Here is a 19,481-nt window from a genome sequence, read left to right on the forward strand (position 1 = left end):
TGCGTTCTCCTGGTTCGTGCGACGAGCGGTTCATCCCTCGGGCGCACGTTTCAGAGAAGTGCGACCGCGGTTATGTTGGAGGACGAGCTCACGACTTGGATGTGCGATGTATTATGCGCACAAGGAAGTGAAGAGCGACTGTATATATGGCGTGGAGCTTGTATGGAGGCCGACCTACATCAATGAAGGGGCCGACATGATATATGAAGCTTATGCGATGGCGTAGGGGCTTTGGGCGAGTCGGCTGGGCAGCCTAGACTATGCCCTGCACTTGGTATATATTACAGTGCGTTGACTCTCATTTGGAGCATCGCTCATTTGCTAACATCTTCACTAAGGAGATAGGCACAGTTCTAGTGCGCAAATCCAAGAGGAGAAAGGCACAGATACGAATGTGCCCATTCTTGGGCACGGTTGCACGGAAGTGACTCGTTTATCTCGGTTGTGGGTGAAGGTGCAGGCAGGAGCGCCCGGTGGTTGAGTGAAGGCATGCACGAGTGTGTGGCGCCCGGTTTATGTGACGACTTGGCACGGGTTCTTGGGTGGCTCGCGTGAGCGCCCGCCCGGTGTGCAAGTGTGCACGGTGACTTGGTGAAGTGTTGAGATTGTGAACGGAGGTGTGTCTCGGGTAGAGGCGCCCGTGTGTGGCGACTTGGAGGCACGCCCGAGTTGGGTAAACAACACGATCGTGCGACAAGGTGAACAAAGCGTTGGTGAGTCGTGCGGCGACCATGTAGAGGTGCCGACGAGCTAGGCAACCGAGTTTTGCCTTGGATTGTAAATTTGGCTAAGTATGAAACTTGGGGTTTCCAAGTATACTTGTTTAGCTTTGTAAACTATTGTATAATATATTATCGGGCAGACTCATTGTTCAGGGAGTTTCCCCTCCCTTTATACTGTGCAATTGTGTTCATCATTTATAATTGTTGTTGATAATGAATGTGTATGGGTGTTCATTGGTATAAAGGATAACATAATAATACTTGGTTGCGAAACACAAACTAAGTAGGAGTAAGTGGTTAGGCGTAGTCCACGAACATAAGTATTGGTGAAAAGAAAGTGTTCGGTGGTGCCGCACCTCGCTAAGAGCGGTTGAAAGACTACCGCCGGCTTGGGGGCGTGACAGGTGGTATCAGAGCAGCTGATTTAGGCATTGAAGGTTGAAGCTGCTACACACCTTCACCGAAGTGAAGGTGGTATCAGAGCTGGCTGATGACCGAGTTGACGATGAAGTGTTGATCCCACTGCACTATCGTGACAGTTGGTATCAGAGCTCGGTTGGAGCTGGACATTGAAGCTGATTCAGGGTTGAAGAAGCTTGACAGTTGGTGACAGTGAAGCAGGTACTTGCAGGTGAAGGAAGCTTTTTCACATACAAGTGGAACAAGAGCTGGTTCAGGTTGCAGGCATCTTGGTGAAGCTATTGGATGGTCGAAACTAGATCGCAAAGAAGAAGGAAGCTGTTAGCAATGGCAGCTGAATCTCAGGCTGGGTCTAGTCACGGTGTGCAGGATGCTACTATAGCACTTATGGAAAAAGTGTTGGTGAAGATGGAGGACTTGGAAACTTCCTGGAATAAGAAGATGGACTTGTTCGATAAGGAGCAAGAGGCCAATTCGAAGATGAAGGAAGAGCTCGAAGAACTCCGGACTCAACACGAGTACACTGATCTTATGTGTACACAACTTGAAGTAAGGGTCAAGGAGGTTGAAGAGGCAAGAGACCAAGGTCTTACAGAGATTGTGGGTTTGCGAAAATCTCTTGATGAAGCCAGAGATGAGATCGCGGTGTTGAAGAAGGTCGTGAGGCATAACTTAGGTGAAGGAGTGCCTCATGTGAAAGTCAAGGAACCGGAATCTTACGATGGTACAAGGAGTGCAAAGACTCTTGGCAACTTTCTATGGGACATGGAGAAATACTTGGAATGATTGGGTCTATCTGATAATGAGATGAAGGTCAAGGCAGCTGCTCAGTTCTTAACAAAGGATGCTAAGATTTGGTGGCGAAGAAGGATGGATCAGATTGCCAATGGCAGTGCTGGTGACATTACTTCGTGGGATGACATGAAGAAAGCTTTGCAGACCATTTCAGTCCCCAGGATGAAACATGGTAAGAAAGGATGAAAATTAAGTTCATAAAGCAGACCGGGAACCTTCAGACATATCAGCGGGAGTTTGCAAGTGCGGTTCTGGAACTTCCTGACATGGCGGAGAGGGACAAGGTGTTCAATTTCATTATTGGGTTGAAGCCTTGGGCACGCAATGAAGTGAAGAGGCAGAGGATTAGAACACTTGAGGAAGCTTTTGTTGTTGTGGACAGTTTGGTGGAGCATTATGATGAGACTTATGATGATAGGAGGAAGAAGTCCGATAAGCCGAAAGATAAGAAGAAGGATGGTGCTTCGAAATCAGATGATAATTCCAAGACGAAGAAAGCCTTGAAGTGTTGGATATGTGCTGTGTTAGCCTCCTGCTGCAGCAGGTATTCATTTTTCATGATTGACATTTTCACATGCCAAATATGTCATACTTTGCAGGCCGCAGTGTTCCATATTTCCAGAACATGCCAATGAAGATGCCATGAAAGTATCCTGGTCCAAATGCCACTGCTGTATTCCATTTTTGATCACAGGTATCATGCAGTTTTGCATTCAAAGGAGGTACTCAAGCTGGAATTCACTAACCTCCCCTTCTTCTCATTTCCCTCAAGTCACTTACTAACATCCCCCAAGAGGTCAAGATCTGCTTGAGCCTCTCAGGTTCATCATCTCTATGACATTCGCCTTGGTAAGGATTTGCTTTACTCAAGGACTGCTCACTCATCATCTGTGAGCCTTCTTTTCCCCAACAAAGCCTAAGGTCTCCTACCTTAGCGCCCTCTTTGCATCTTCATATTAACTATTAACTTTATTATGTAACTCCCCTATCAGTTTTCCCTTTCCCTATTAAAATCATGTATATAAAACTCCCCTATGTAAATATCCCCTCCCTGGCATTATAGCCATAATTCTACTAAGTCCGGGAAATCACAGTCCATCTGGGGCTGTCTTTAGCCCATCCGAGTCATAACAGGGATTAATCTGACACCTGGCCAGATTAATAACCTCCCCCCCAAAACCCCTAAAAAACCTTCAAAAACCCATTTTTTGCACCTTTTTCCTACGTTCTGTGCATAAAATATTAACCCGCGCCGTTTTTTCACATAAAAACCCATTCCCTATGTTTTAACCCACCGCCGCGATATATTCAAAAGGGAATATTCCCATGAATATCCCCGCCCACTAACCCGCTGTCACTATCCATCTACCGCCAACCGCTAGATCTGGCCCGCCACAGATCTACGGTGGGCGGGCTTTCCTATATGCAACACGCCCGGGCTTTAGCGTCCGGGAGTTCGGCGGTTTTGCCGTCGTACTCCCGCCACACGTCAAGCTCTGGGGTGTGGTGGAGCCCCCTCCCCCGAAACCGCCTTTGCCCAGAAGCGGTGCGCCACAAAACTGCTTACCGCCCGTGACATCACATCCCACGTCACCCTCTGCCCAGTCACCGCTTGCGTCACCCCCTTTGCCCAGTCACCATGTCGAGTCACCTGCCTGCGTGGCCTCCTACCACGTCATCGTCCGTACAGGATGACGTCATGCTGACGTCATCCCGCCACGTCGTCTTGCTGATGTCATGCTGACGTCACCCGTCGTACAGCGTCACGTCATGCTGACGTCATCATCAACCTTTTTGTGCGCAGAGGCGAAAATCGCACTTCGGAGCCCCGAAATCCGATTCTGAGGCAGTTTTTGATGAACGATTTGCGCCTACCACAAATCGCTCATCGCTAGATTTTTTGGGCCTGAATGGGGAATCTTCAGGGAATCTTTTTATTCTGCGGCCCCCAGCAAGCCCGAAAGGCGCCGAAAGACCCATTTTTCTTCGCGAAGCTTGCCGGAAGGAGCAGATAACAGTTTCGAGAGAAACAGAGGCCGAGCAGCGGCCATTAATTTGTGAATAAAACCCACGACATGTCAGAAGAGCATCAATTTATTGCTAAAGAGTATTAGAGGAAGAAGAAGAGCCAAAGAGTATCAGTCAAGATTTTTTAGGGGCTCAAGGCACCTGAACATTGATGAGGCCCCCCAGAAAGTCAAATCAGGAGGCGTAAGCCCATCCTTGCGCTCAAATCACAGTTAAAGCTTTAAATGCATACAGACAGCGAAGGTGCAGAAACCCATACTCATTTATTTCAGAAAACACTGCAGCAAGCCACCAAGGACAGCATCATTTATTTAGTTTTGATATGGCGGCCCTGGACACAGCCCGAGATATCTTTTGCATTTATTTCTGGATAGAATTAGGTTAAGTAGTCATTTTTCTTTATGACCTAATTAGGTCAAGATGTAGTAAATGAACTCTGCAGAGAGTTTTTGCCCTATATATACCACCCTCTGTATAGTTTTAAGGTGGGTTAATTGAGAAGTTCACTAGGGACTCGCTGTGTATACCTAAGTTTTTCCATAATCAAAGATTGCTGAAAGCTTGGGGAGCAAACTGTATGTCGTTCATAAATGCTTTTGGAGACTGAAGATGGAATTCTTGTGCTGCGGCCTGAAACAATAAGTGCCTCTTATCTTTGTTTATGTGTTTACCATTATCTAAATAGCAGAAAAAAAGAATAGCCTAGAATTAGTTTAAATACTCTCTATGCTCGATTCCTGCTGTTTTTGATGTTTTCCTCTGAATGAATTGGTTATGAATATTGAATTCCCTCTGGCTCATGTTTACCCCAATTCACCTGTGTTGGCCAATTATCTAGGGATTCTTAACTGACCTTAGGTAGCGCCCTGTTACTTTCTCTGCTAATCTGTTGGAGAGATTCTTAACTGCCTCTCTTTCTTTAGCATTCATTCCATCCTTTAAACCTGAAAATTGTTTCAACCTCAGCTATCACTACAACAAAACCAGCGATTTGCGCCAGATTTTAGTGCATTTTTTTTGTAATTGTGATGAGCAACCTGGCGCTAAATCTGGCTCTATTGTACAATTTTTAAAGTGTCCTTTTTTGCACCTGATTTTGCATCCTTTTTCACGCTAGATTTTGCATAATTTTTTACACCAAACTATGCATCATTTTTTGCGTCAAATTTTGAACCAAGATTTGCATCTTATTTTATGACAGGTTTTGCTTCTAGTTTTGTGTCATTTTTTGCATCTATTTTTCATTCTCTTTTGCTTCCTATTTTGTGTCATACTTTGCTTCCATTTTTGCACCATCATTTGCATCAAGTTTACACTGTATTTTGAATCCAATTTAACGTCTTTTTATGCATCCATTTTGTGTTAGTTTTTGCATCTAGTCTTACGCCAGGTTTTGTATCTAGTCTTACACTAGTTTTTGCTTCTATTTTTGCACCAGCTTTGGTGCCTATCTTTGCACCATGTGTTGAATTTGATTTAGCACCAAAATTTGCATCCATTTTTGTGCCCATTTTTGCATCTTTTTTTGGACCATTTTTTACATCCACATTTACGTTTGATTTGTCTCCATTTTTCCCATCTCATTTTGCACCATATTTTGCGTCATTTGTTTCATCCAATTTTGCATCATTTTTAACACCATCTCTTGCATCTAATGTTACATCATTTTGAGCATCCAAATTTGCATTTATATTTGCATCTTATGTTGAGTCATGTGTTGTGTCCACCTTTGCATCTTATTTTGTGTCTAATGGTACATTCAATTTAGAGCCATTTTTTACGTCTACTTTTGTATTTGTTTTGGCACCAAGTTTTGCATCCAATTTTAAGCTATTTTATGCCCCTTTTTGCACCATTTTTTTGTGTCTACTTGTGTCCAATGTTGCACCATTATTTACACCGACTTTTTCATCCAATTTTGCATTTTTTTGGTGTCTAGTTTTACATCGTTTTCACCATCCAAATTTGCATCTTTTTTTGCCTCATTTTGTGTCCACATTTGCATATAATTTTGTGTCTGAGTTCGAGCCTAAATTTGCATGTGATTAGGAATCATTTTTTACATCCAATATGGCATCCTTGGTTTCACCTTTTTTCAGCCCCATTTTGCATCTTGTTTTATGTCTTTTCTTACATCTTTTTTTTTTTCCTTTTTTGCACCCAAGTTTGCATCCCAAATTTACACCATTATTTGCATCATCATTTGGCATATTAGTTTGTAACGTTTTTTGCTTCTTTTTAATGCTCAACTTTGCATCTTATTTTACATCTAGTTGTTGTCTTTTTTTGCATCTAATTTGGTGCCCATTTATGTGTCCTTGTTTTTGCCCAATTTGATATCCTTTTGTATGCCATGTTTTGTTCCCTTCTTTGTGTCAACTATTGCACAATTTTTCACTTCTAATTTAAAACACTTTGTATGTCAATTGTTTGCATTTTGTATTAATTCCTAGTTTAACATCCAATTTTACTTTCAATTTTGCATCCATGGTTACATCCGCATTTGACTTCTTATATAGAGTATATTTTTCTTTACATATATGACCCCCTTTATAGATTCATAGTGAAATATATGATAGTTTCTAAATATCATTAAAGCAGATATCACAATTCAAAATCATTTGTAAAGAAATTTAAGAAAAATTGACAACATCCATCCAAAAAATAACAATGTGTCATTAACAATTTTCAAAACATGTATAAAATAACAACATAATACTAATAAAATCAGTATTATTTTTAATCAAAACAAGTAAAATTCAAATATGACTAACAAATCAAAATATTTCATGAATATCGTTATTCTACGATAAATTAACAACATACATAAATCAAACTCATCGTATGATTACAAAATCAAAATGTCTCATTGATATAGGGTAAATTCACAACACCCATCTAAACATAACAATGTCATTCTACACAATAATTTCTTCATAAAAAACAATGCATGTTCATGCCTAGCTACCACCACCAAGATCATCCTCATGATCATCTTGACCATCCTCATTACTCTGATCCACATCATCACCAACACCGCAACTATCATCATCATCTCCTCCTTCACTACCATCATCCTCATCCTCATCCTCATCATCTCCTGATATATGTTGAACATAATTTGGATCATCGTCTTGGCAATCATTACCTATAGCATTCTGACAAAAAAAATCAATATTACATGTTAGTATTAATTACATAACACAACGCATGTTTTTGTTATACAATGTTAACCATAAAATGAGGTAAGATATACTAGCATTTGCACCAGATGTTGCAAAGGAAACGCCGTAAGGCATAAATTGAAAAATACAAATACAACAAAAGAATACTTTGATAAAGAATAAAAATATATTGAATGCTCAAATCAATGCCCCATTAACTGGAAGCATTTACTAGACATATCTATCAACATTAGGATTATACACAATGATCAAGAAATTTTCCATATACAAACAACAACTTCCACAACAACCTTTTGTCACATCCACATTTTAAGAAATGCCTTGGAACGTGATCAGAATCTTCCATATTGCCTTTTTCATTATGCAGATAAATCTTCCATATTGCTATTTTCATCATGAATATTGTTAGTTCATTGTTGTAAAGTGTTAGTGTGTTAAATTCAATACTATAAGTTCGACAAGTGAAAAACATTCCTCAATTAGCATAATATACATTTTTCTCTCACCGTGTATTTTTCAGTAAAAGAGCACAAGTAACATATTAACATGTATTTTCCCTTCATTATTTTCATCATAGAGCCAAGAAATCTACGCCTTATCTATAAAGTAACAAAAACATTTTGAAATAAGTTTAATATTTCAAGCCAGTGTCTAACCTATAAAGTAACAAAAACTTTTTGAAATAAATTTAATATTTTAAGCAATTGACTAACCTACTTTAATAATTGAAAAATTCTCAAAGATGAATTATACTCCATAATAAGAGAGCCAACATTGGAGCCCATACTTTCACTAAAACCAAAAGAAACACAACCATTAAAGTATAAAATGGTATTTCCAACACACAAGTATAAATATACATGCTCTATGTCCATTGTTAGATTAAATGGGTGTGGAGAAAATTAGTAGAGAACCCAGAATTGTATTTCTAATTAGGATGGGTGGAGAAATGCTTTAAATGCGGGTTGTTGTCATTCTAATGAAACCCTTTGCAAAGGGGATGTTAAGATTCTGAGAGAAAAGCTAGGCTTGGTAGAGAACACCTTCCTTGTTTAACATTCCCCTACTGTAACCAAAAGGAAAGGGCAAGAGAAACAATAATTAGGTTTTTGTTCACAAGTTGTACAAAATATATAGGTACTATTGATGTTTGAGTGAATAATGGGAGAGATTATTTATGAAATTGTGATAAGGCGCACCTAGTTTTGTCAGAAAAATGCATATTAATGACAAGTACATCACATTTAGGTAGCATTTCGTCAAGATTTGTCTCCAATGTTGCTCCAGTTTCCTTTTCCAATTCGGGTCCAATAGAAAGACGGTCGTGGTAAAGAAGCTTACAATTGAAGGGATGTACAAAGGAACGCAATTCAATTCAACATCATGTAATGTTTATTATTATTAGATTGAAATTTTGAAACAAACAACATGCATGCGTAAGAATTATGGAGCACTGATTTTTAAAAAGAAGTTTGCAACATCATGAAGTAGTACTAGATCCTAAGAATGAATACCTTCAAACGCTTAAGTAGTTCTTTGCCAATACGCCCTGCACCAATAGAACCAATAGTTTTCCCTTCTAGATCATATGACCTGTAAGAAATTGCTGCCACTTTCCAATCACCCTCAACAATTTGCTTATATCCAGGCACAAAGTTTCGCATCAATATGAGAATGCGCATTAGCTCATCTTCTGCCACGGACACCACATTACTTTCGCTGATCTTCAACCAATGATGATACAAACAAATCAATGGAATTAAAAAATATATCCAATATAAATAAAATGCGTTTTTTTAAAAGTAACTCCTAAAGTGAGAAAAATAAAGTTTAAAAATATAACAATGACAATTGTGTAGTTAAAGTGTAACCAAAACAAAAATATATATACAACAATAGAATAAATAAAATGCATTGTTTTAAAAGTAACTCCTAAAGTGAGGAAAAATAAAGTTAAAAAAATATAACAATGACAATTGTGTAGTTTAAGTGTAACCAAAACAAATATATATATATATATATATATATATATATATATATATATATATATATATATATATATATATATAGAATAAACCTATCAAGTGTGGATCAAGCAGTTCGTGTCGGATTTAGCCCATAAAATGTCATTTTCAAATTTAACAATAGAATAAACCTATCTAGTGTGGATCAAGTAGTTTGTGTTGGATTTAACTCATGAAATGTCATGTTCAAATTTAATGGAGAGGGGTCGATTTAATGGAGAGGGGTTGAGAGTGGGAGCCACTTGTGAAGGGTAAAAATTATTCCGTAAGGCACTTAGTGAGACAGAGCCTTGCACAAACCTATTGACAACATCCTACAATTAGACAAATCATTCTTCCATCAACCATTGGAGCTGATCTCAACCTAAACACAGTTTAACTGATTATATATATATATATATATATATATATATATATATATATATATATATATATATATATATAATGCACTGGAAATCTAAAAGTAGCAAAAACATAGAGATACAATTGGAGAGTCTATACTGGTAATCTGGAAAGCTTGGTGCTAAGCAAAAGAGAGTGATGGGATGATGTCAATGTCCTCTAACCCTGATGAGGAGGGGCGGGGGGGGCAAGCTATTGGCTCATTGTTGGAATTGTCAAGCTCATGAAAGGATCCAATTGTATGATATACTATGTGAGGCACCCGAATGAGGATGCTCTGCTTTCTTATCTAATGAACTTTTGATAATATCATCTCCACTCTGCTGAATGTGGGGGCAAAAGTCAATTGCGAGATCAAGCATATTTTTGCAAGCATATTTTGGAAAACAATCATTACAAACAGATTAAACAAAGAAGAGCGCTTTGAGATCTTCCGCAAATCTTTCAGGAATGTAATAAGAGCAAAATAAAACCCATGGGTAAGTACAGCCAAAAGGATAATGAATCAATCTAGTCACAGTAAATATCAATATGATAATCTAGGTAAGATGTATTGTCACTTTTCCTGATTTCAGCCCTCTTGGCACCGGTACGTTACCTATATCCTTGGGAGAATAGTGACCATAATTATTTTTGGTTGAGAATAGCATTAATTCTCCAAGAAACAGAACCAGAATCATCACAACAGTGACTACAGTTCAAACTTTGGACCCACATCCTTAATATTTATTATTAAGGCTCCACCAGTGGAGCTAACAAAAAGAAATTGCTCAAGCAAAATAAACCTAAAATGTAAAATCTGAACGAGGTATGGGTTACTTCTCCTGCATACCAAAGGATTCTTTTAGGACCCCTCTAAGTCCACCAGATGCCTCCTCACATCCCTTCAAGTGGTAGGTGCTTCAAAAAATCCAGTTAATCTATCTTAAAGTACCATGGTTGCAAAACTGATTCTAATGACTCTTTGTTGCCATGGTTGCAAGGGCTATTTGAATTGAGAGTTGTTTGACAGATGCAAACCTCCCAAGCCATGACAACAATGCACCATGCCTAATAATCACAAGTTATTATAAATTCCCCCCCCCTTAGTGACGTTGTCCTTGTGTTCTTCAATCAAATAAATCAATTGCAGAATTTAATTAACAGAGAAATATAAATTCTGAACACAGCTACCATTACACACTAGCTGTAAAACAGTAAATAGCAGAAAAATATATTAAAATTTAGCATACACATGCACAGATGATTTCTTCTTCTAAATCAGTTTTTCATTCCTTAAACAAAGCTTGCAAGGAAACTAGGAAACTATATTTTGCATGAATTGCAGGGGATCTCAATTCAGCTAAAGTTTGCATCAGCTAGGGATCGGAGAGTCTGCTATTTTGGTCAAGAGTATAAACACTTCTTTCAAACCTCCTTTTGCAAATTTTCAAGAGCTAGGAATGTGGAAGTGTACACCAATGCAGGATCAGATCCCACATGCAGTGAGTGAACAGGGAATCTCAGGGCAATCTGATGGAAGAGACCCATGCTTTTGAAAGAGCGCACATACTTAATTCATTCAATGGAAAACAACAACTTGTAGAGGTTATTATGGGAGATTGATGAGGGCAAGCAACCATGGTAATGATGACACCTCAGATCAGATTCCTCAAGCAGCGAGTGAACAGTGAATCTCAGGGCAATCTGGTGGAAAAGACACATGCATTTGAAAGAGTGTGTATTCTTAATTCATTCAATGGAAAACAACAACTTGCAGAGGTTATTATAAGATAATGATGACGGCAAGCAGCCATGGTAATGGTGACACCTTCGATTATGGATAATATGCATTTTCTGATGCGGGGCACATTGAAAGAGTTACACCTCATTTCTATCCTATTGTGGACAGCGTGGGGCATATTGAAGGAGTTACACCTCATTTCTATCCTATTGTGGACAGCATGTACATGCATGCTCAGGCCTAGGGAGCATTTTTCAAGGAGACAGAATTCAATAGTGTAAAAACTTCAGTGAAACGTGGTTGGAGCCCCTGAGATTGAATCTCAGGTTTGACTGTAATTACCAAACAGTCTGATATTAATGAAAAATCTTGAGTACTTGGTCTACAATTTTTCTCCTATTCTTGTCCATTGTTCACTGTTAATGAATTTTCAGATGTCTATTCTTAGGTAGGGCACAAATACCTGCATGGGTAAAACTCCAGTTTGGGTAGAGGGTGCAGTTCGTAAGGAAAGGGATCCATGCTTGCATGTTCCAGTTCATCATCCAGTTGAGGTATACTTAACTGTCACACAGATCCATGCAGCTGGGCACACTAGGTGATTGGATGAGGGTTACGGTTTGTTTCAGTTACCTTGAGCAAGGGTGCAGTTCATAAGGAAAGGGATTCATGCTTGCATGTTCCAGTTCATCATCCAATTGAGGTATACTTAACTGTCACAGATCCATGCAGCTGGGCACACTAGGTGATTGGATGAGGGTTAGGGTTTGTTTGAATTACGTTGAGCAAGGGTGCAGTTCATAAGGAAAGGGATCCATGCTTGCATGTTCCAGTTCATCATCCAACTGAGGTATACTTAACTGTCACATGGATCCACGCTTGCATGTTCCAGTTCATCATCCAGTTGAGGTATACTTAACTGTCACATGGATCCATGCAGCTGGGCACACTAGGTGATTGGATGGGGGTTAGGGTTTGTTTGAGTTACCTTGAGCACTTCATGCATGTGACCAGATATATTGTATCTTCCTTTGCCTTCCTATTCTATAAAGAAAACACACAGCACGCCACTGTGTTGGTTAGCGATTTTTTGGTTTTCAGTTGTTATGATGTATTTTCTTCTTTCCATATTCCATAGAAGATAGATGTGATTGAGAGTTGAGATATGTGTACTCATTGTTTTTATTTTTCTGCAGTATATGTTTGTAGATTGTAGGATTCAAAGATTGATGTTTTGATAAGGTTTTTCCATTTGGTGTTGAAGTTACTTAGGACTTTTACAATTATAGTGAGTGAACAATTTGTTTACCATGGTCTAAAAGACATTACCATACTGGTAATGCAAATAAAACTAGGCTTAACCAACACATTTAGCCAAAATTAACCATCACACTAACAAACTATAAGAACAAAAGAAATCCCAATAACCTGAATCGCGAAGATGGCTTCAAGCTCATTCAACCTTAGCAGCCCACCATCTATCACATTTCTGCCCATAAAGATCTCACATACTTTGTTCCCTTGCCTTTGTTCCTCACTCCTCCCTCTCCCACTTTCCTTATCCCTTCAATAGATTTATTATTTTTTCAATCTCTTTGCTTCATCCTTTTCCTCATTCTTATTTCTCCATAACCATTCTATCTTCTCCTATCTTTTGTTTAATCTATTTCCCTTTTCTTTACAATTCTATCCTTTCTCCCTCTTTTCAGTATCTACCTATATTCTTATTATTTGACCCCTTCTTCCTAGTTATTTTCATTACATATTTTTTTCAAGTTATTTAGGTACTTCTTTATGTTTTATTACCCTTCCACTTTCCCACGTGTTTCTCATTTACTTGTTGATTAACGCTTTTGGTTTATTTATTCCATTCACGTTTTCATTCATTATCAATGTCAAACTTTGTTAATTAGAATATTATTTTTAGTTACATTTTCTTGTTTACTCGTTCTCACCTTCAACATCAATTCAATTTTAATTTTATTTTAGTTAAAACTTTTTAATCTTCTTGTCTTTATGATTATTTTTCAATGTTTAATAATACTCTCTTTTACCTTTTTCTTCCTATCGTTGAGTATTATATTGTGTTTCCTTTAACCTGATTTCTTAGCTACTTCTTTACTAATAATATTATTCAATCTCTGCTATCTTAAAAGACTTATACCTCTTGTATTTTCCTGTCTTCTTCCTCCTCAACAACAATTCTCATCTCTTTATTCAGTTTTGAAAGTGTTCAACATCAAAATTGGTTACAAAGAAGATATCTACAATCAGTATTCCAAATGGAAAGCCCAACAAATAGGAGGATATCAACAACAATTTGTCTCTTACTACAACATGGAATTTCAATCTCTAGGCCTTATTGAGGAACAAAGGTAGTCATGTAGACTTTGTATGGATATAGCTCACAGGGTTCCTGAAACCAAAAAAGGATGTTTGAGTAGTCATTGATCTGAATTTTTTTGAAAACTACCTTGCCAAATATGGCAGAGGATAAATCATCTATTATCACCTAAAAACTGCTCACTTGCAACATTTTTTGCAGTCACACACATCTAGATTGGATAATTTTGTGTGAATTTTATAAGGCATCCTAGGACATTATCATGCCAAACTTGCTTCAAGTGTAGAAAAACGCCTATATAACAATCATTAAGGGAACAATGTAAACAAAGGTGTCATTTGGTTCATCCCCAAGTCTAGGGACCTTATCACAAGTTGGAGATTGATCACCCACCTCAATGTCTCTTACAAGATTCTAGCCAAGGCCTGACCATGCATGTCAAGCACATTTTACTAAGATCATACATCTAGAACAAATAGCCTTCATTGGGGAATGATTTATTCTGGGCAATATTATAGCCATATGGGAAAGATTCAAGTGATTCAGATTCTCAAGCCTCAACGCTTTATTCATCAAAATTAACTTTCAAAAAGCATATAACAGGGTTGAGCGGCATTTCATCCTGGCTATGCTCGAGGATCTCAATGTTGGCCCCAACTTCCCTAGTGTCATGGGAACTATTTTCTGAAAGGAAAGAATGTCTCTCAATGAACAGTAGTAAATTTGAACAAGTTGCACTCTTTCAATTTTTCCAACAAGGATACTCATCAGCTCCTATAGTCTAAGTGAGATGGAAGTTGGGGCCTTGTGTTATTTCATCTCTCACAAGGGCCAAGGATTAACTAAAGGTATCAGTCTCCTGAATAGTGAATTGGGCAACCAGTCAATGGGGACTTTGTCGATGATATTTTTCTCAAGATCTTGTAGGGGAATAGAAATCAATAACCTACATGATAAATTGTCTTCAAATATTTGGCTTAGCCTCTAGAACTATAATTTAGTGGACCAAAACCAAATGTTTTAGACAAAGCCAACATTTTTATTTGAATGACAGATCAGTAAGGGATTCAAATACATTCAAGTCAAATATTTAAGTTTCTGGGCATCCTAATCAACTTTCAAAGGTCCCTCAAATAATTATACAAGATGGTCATCCAAAGAGTTCAAAAGAAAATTGAAAATGATTCACCAAGCCATTAACCCTAGCTACCAAATCCCAAATCTCTACTAAAATCCTTACTACAATTCATATATATTCTTCCTCTTGCCAATTCCGCTCAATCAGTGGAGAAAACAATTTGTGGCTACGAGTAAAAATGGAGGGTAGTAAGAGCTTTTACAGAAAAATCAGAACTTTATTGCATTCCAATGATTAGGGACCATGGGGATTATCAAAACGCATACCCAAGCTTAGGCCTTGTGCAAAAATTGAATTATTAGTGGCTTAGAGAAATGAGGCCTCGAAGGTTCTTGTGTAAAATTGTCCTATCGGCATGAATTCATGGTATGACTTAAAACTACAAACTCATGTTATCATCTCAACCATGGTTAACATAAAAAAGGCCTTTGTCACTCAAAGCATATGAAGGGCCTAGAAGACTATCAAGCTATTCTTGAAATAGAGAGGCCAAAGGTTCAATTTTGGTTTGTCTTTCGATGAATACTCCTTATAGTGATCCCTATCCTTTTGCTCAAAGGCAAAACCTATCATTATCCCTATCAAAGGGCCTTTGATCCCTATCCATATCAAAGCATGTGAAGAGCCTAGAAGGCTATCAAGCTATTCTTGAACTAGAAAAGCTAAGGATAAACATATTTCAATTTTTCAAGAGGCATTAACACAAACAAAAGCATTTTTACTCACAAATTGAAGACTAGGTCACTCGCCTTGTGCTAAAAAGAGTCATTCAAAGTTCAAACCAAGGTTATCAAAACCACTTAGATTGGATCAAGTTCAACCAATTTGAAGCAATTATCAAGTGAAGGGTCCTAAATCAATTCACAACCGAGTAGTTAAACACCTTTTCAACTGAGTCCAATCCAGACCAATGTTCGATGAACCTAAACCCACCTGCACAGTCCCATGACAGATTGAATAGTTCTTCATTATTGTTTTTTTACTGATTTTTGATCTAGTCTCAATTTCAATTTTAGTTCTAATAATTTTGGCTCAGGCTTACCAATCATAATAAACTCATCCTTAATCCCTCCTTATCAAGTCAGGTCTGCAATCCCCTGTCACCTTGTGGAAGGGTTGGAATTGTACCAAGGCCAAAACATTCAAGAGGAATAATTTGGTTTATGGCCACAAATGGCTTACCATAAACCTATGTAGTTGTTCAATTAAACAAAATTTGGATATTGAAATGCACATACGTGACTTGCCTCCTCTAGCTATCCACTATCTAGAAACCCTTAACCCAAGAATACTTTCTTTGCCTTGTGCCTCATCTAGTATGGCCACTGCTATGGAGTTATTGGTTGAACATCGAACTTTGATGCACAGAATTGAGGATGAACCCTCTAGTCTTCGTCAACAAATTGAAGGCCTACAAACTCCACTCGACAAGCAGACCTCCGAATCCACTTTCTCAAGCAATGTCATTAGCAATGTAGCTCAAGATTCTCCTGATCTAGATGTAACAGTGTCCCCTCAGAAGAGGGGATTTGGACCCGGCGATGTCACCCCTCCTCCCGAGAATTAGCATGTTGGTCTGTAAATGCTTTCAAATTTTGTATGTTCTTTTGGTGCCTATATAGTATATACATATAGGAATAATAGTTTTGACATAAAGGAACTCAAAATTTTGACATAGTGGGCATTCCAAAGATGGATAGGATTGTGAATTAACAAATGGAAATAGTTCCTCCTTTGATGTAACTGCTGCATTCACAAAGCAGATTTTCATTGATACAAATGTTCTCGTTCTAGTTTAAAAAAAACATATGTAGAAAAGTTATAAATATGGGGTTTCCCCCACATTTCCATTTTGAAGGGGTCACATTTTCAGGCGTTTCAGAAACTTTCAGATGTTTACACATTTATGCAACTTAGAAGCAAGCATTTAATACAAAAAAGAGAACAAAGTTTCCATTTAACATCTATCCCACTTAAAATTCATGAAAATCCAAATTATTTCCTTAAATTTAAAAAAGCTCGTTGCCAGGCTCAAGAGGGTAGCAGCATGCCCTTCATATCCCATATATATCAATTATCTTATCTAAAATTATTTGCTTGGCCTTCTATAGAAATATCTCCTAGAAGGGCAAGATCTAGGTCCAATAAGAAACAAAGAAAAGAAAAACTGAGGAATTGGATCTCCAGATGATTACTGATAAATAAAATTATTGTGTTAACCACATAACTGTTAGCAGATGAAAAAGAAAAAAGATATTCCATGGCATCCAAATATCGATCAAAAGCAAAATAAAATGCAGCAAGTAATATTAGTTGATTCATCATAGTAAAATTACTCGACAGAAGTCCACAAAAAGCAACAATTAGACAAAAATTTAGCAATTAGTTAACAATAATCAATAGGAGCTTGGTTCCCGTAAAGAGGGGTGTTTCATACACCCACGGAGGTTCAAATCCCTCTGAGACATGTTTTACCCTCGTGGGCAATTTCACCATTCAATGCTCTGTTTCAAGCAGTTGGGATCAGGTGCGAGTCTTTGATGACTGTCGGAATAAATACCCACCATCCGCAGCTTCTTAAGCCAAGGGATTCTCCACGAGTGTTGAAAGCAGTCTACACTACATTTTAGTATTCCTAGAATAGGGAAGACATGCTTGAGACAGAGTGATAATAGGAAGCATCAAAATAAGCTAACATCTGGGTGGAACCTGAACAAATAGAAAAACAATATGTAACACAAGTCTCGAAGAATACCAAAATAAAAGGGAAAGTCACCAAAATATGAGATCAAGCTTTGAATTTATGCGAGCAAAACAGAAAAGCTAAATCACCAGAAGCATTCATGATGGTTATATAAGCAAGGTAGAAACCCTTTTTTTAAGATATTAAGCCGGTAGAATTAATAACCAGAACTTAGATACTATATTAAAACAGAAATTTGTACGGGCAAAAGGTTAGCAGACAAATTTATAGCTTTGGCAACCTATGAAAAGCTTCTCAGAACCTTAGACCCAAAAAAAAACCCTGAGAATACCATTAAAAAGCTTTCCTCGCCCAAAAAAGCATCGCCGGCCTCTTTTTATTTTTATCAAGGTTATAATTCAAATACCTGGCCTCTGACCATCAAACGGATCCGATCCTCTTGCACAGCTGGAGCGGCGTTCCCTCTCTCTATTATAGTTTCGTTGTCTCTCAAAAAGACGCTGAGACCGCCTTCATGCTTGATTTGCACAGCTGGAGCGGCGTTCCCTCTCTCTATTATAATTTCATTGTTTCTCACAATGACCCTATAACCGCCTTCTTGCACAGCTGGAGCGGCGTTCCCTCTGTCATCCATACCAGCCTGCCTTGCAATTTCACTGTTTCTCCGCAGAGTGAACAAATCCTAAATCCAATTCCTTTCGAGTTGAGTTGTATCGCGACCTCCCGCCACGACGATTTCACTGTTTCTCCGCAGAGTGAACAAATCCTAAATCCAATTCCTTTCGAGTTGAGTTGTATCGCGACCTCCCGCCACGGCGTTTTACTCGAAATAAAATAGGTGAAGCGGATTAAAACCCTCGTACCGGATGCGTTAGGGCATATCAATTACATTTAATACAATTGTAGGGAGGAAATGCACACTTCAAGCCCCTTTAACGGTATATTTGTTTGAAACATTTTTATTTTTTTTAAATCGAGGAATCAATAATGGGTAGATACTAAGGTAATTATAGATTTATTTTATTTTAGTGACAACATTTTGAAAGAAAATTATGACTTGGTTTGAGAAAGGAAATGAAATGATATTTTAATATTTATCGACTAAAAATAATTTATGGGGCTATTAGTATTTTGTTTTTCGTTTTTTGCAATTCCATTTTTTTATTCAAATTGATGATGAGCTTGCTCAACCTTCGAACAATCCCATCGTTGAAAAGACAGTGCCAATAAACCAATGTTAACATATTCCCATAACTTTCTCTCATGTCTTTGAATGCATCACATTCCAAAATGAAATGTTTTTCTGATTCCACTACCCCAGACGTGCAAAATGTACACACCCGTTCTTCCCAAGCTTATTCAGTTCTTTTCCACCATCATATTTCCCACTGAAGTGATGCGAGGTGTTTAGCAAGAAATGTATGACTTAGCAACGTTTGATATGTTTAAAGATGTATTCATAAAGGAGGTTTCACTCACAAGGGGCATCTACTTCGATAGCATTTTCATAATGAACTAGAGTCTAATCGAGAATTTGAACTTAGGTAGGGAGAATGCAAAAGCATACCTTACAACCATCTTGTCAAACCATCTAAACCCATTTGAAAGATACATTATTAACATACCTTCCAACCATCTTGAAACCACCTAAACCCATTTGAAAGATACATTATTATGTTCTTATGGGACACATATAGGGATGGTTTGTTTGAAAGATACATTATTAACATACCTTCCAACCATCTTGAAACCACCTAAACCCATTTGAAAGATACATTATTATATTCTTATGGGACATATATAGGGATTGTTTTCAATGATTGAGTAGTTAATATATAGGGTGTCATTCAAAGTTGTATACCTTAGATTACCTTATATTGATATAGTTTGAGAAATTTAGTATTAAAATGTTGTTTTTTAAAGTAGGTTTTATTTATTCTGTTATTGGTTGGTAGGTGAAAACATAGTCATCGACTTAACTAAAATTATGACGTCA

At 37.9% G+C, this 19,481-nt stretch overlaps 1 protein-coding gene across 2 annotated transcripts; it reads right to left on the bottom strand.

Annotated features, from left to right (window-relative positions):
* Nucleotides 1-6,776: 6,776 nt before the first annotated feature.
* Nucleotides 6,777-18,361, bottom strand: LOC149254759 (uncharacterized). Of its 2 annotated transcripts, XM_089457091.1 has the most exons (4): nt 18,290-18,361; nt 17,892-18,205; nt 8,665-8,874; nt 6,779-7,123 (listed from the first exon to the last, which is right to left on the bottom strand). In XM_089457091.1, exons 2-4 carry the CDS (start codon nt 18,117-18,119, stop codon nt 6,926-6,928), a joined length of 636 nt encoding a protein of 211 aa, XP_089313217.1. In that variant the 5' UTR covers nt 18,120-18,205; nt 18,290-18,361; the 3' UTR covers nt 6,779-6,925. The 2 variants fall into 2 exon arrangements, with proteins under 2 accessions (XP_089313218.1, XP_089313217.1); XM_089457092.1 differs by lacking the exon at nt 18,290-18,361 and having other exon boundaries at nt 6,777-7,123; nt 17,892-18,167.
* Between the last annotated feature and the right edge of the window lie 1,120 nt (nt 18,362-19,481).

The sequence above is a fragment of the Pinus tabuliformis genome, chromosome 7 (genome assembly GCF_031772625.1).
Source record: "Pinus tabuliformis cultivar Carrire ecotype Pingquan chromosome 7, CPIR1, whole genome shotgun sequence".
Lineage (NCBI taxonomy): Eukaryota > Viridiplantae > Streptophyta > Pinopsida > Pinales > Pinaceae > Pinus > Pinus tabuliformis.

What these genes read in the sequence shown, in the direction of transcription:
- LOC149254759 (XM_089457092.1), bottom strand. Translation starts at nt 18,119, where the DNA reads ATGGATGACAGAGGGAACGCCGCTCCAGCTGTGCAAGAAGGCGGTTAT. An exon ending in GTTTGATGGTCAGAGGCCAG is followed by an intron (nt 8,875 to 17,891) that starts GTATTTGAATTA and finishes CATTGGTTGAAG; the next exon opens with ATCAGCGAAAGTAATGTGGT. An exon ending in AACTACTTAAGCGTTTGAAG is followed by an intron (nt 7,124 to 8,664) that starts GTATTCATTCTT and finishes TTTTTTTGTCAG; the next exon opens with AATGCTATAGGTAATGATTG.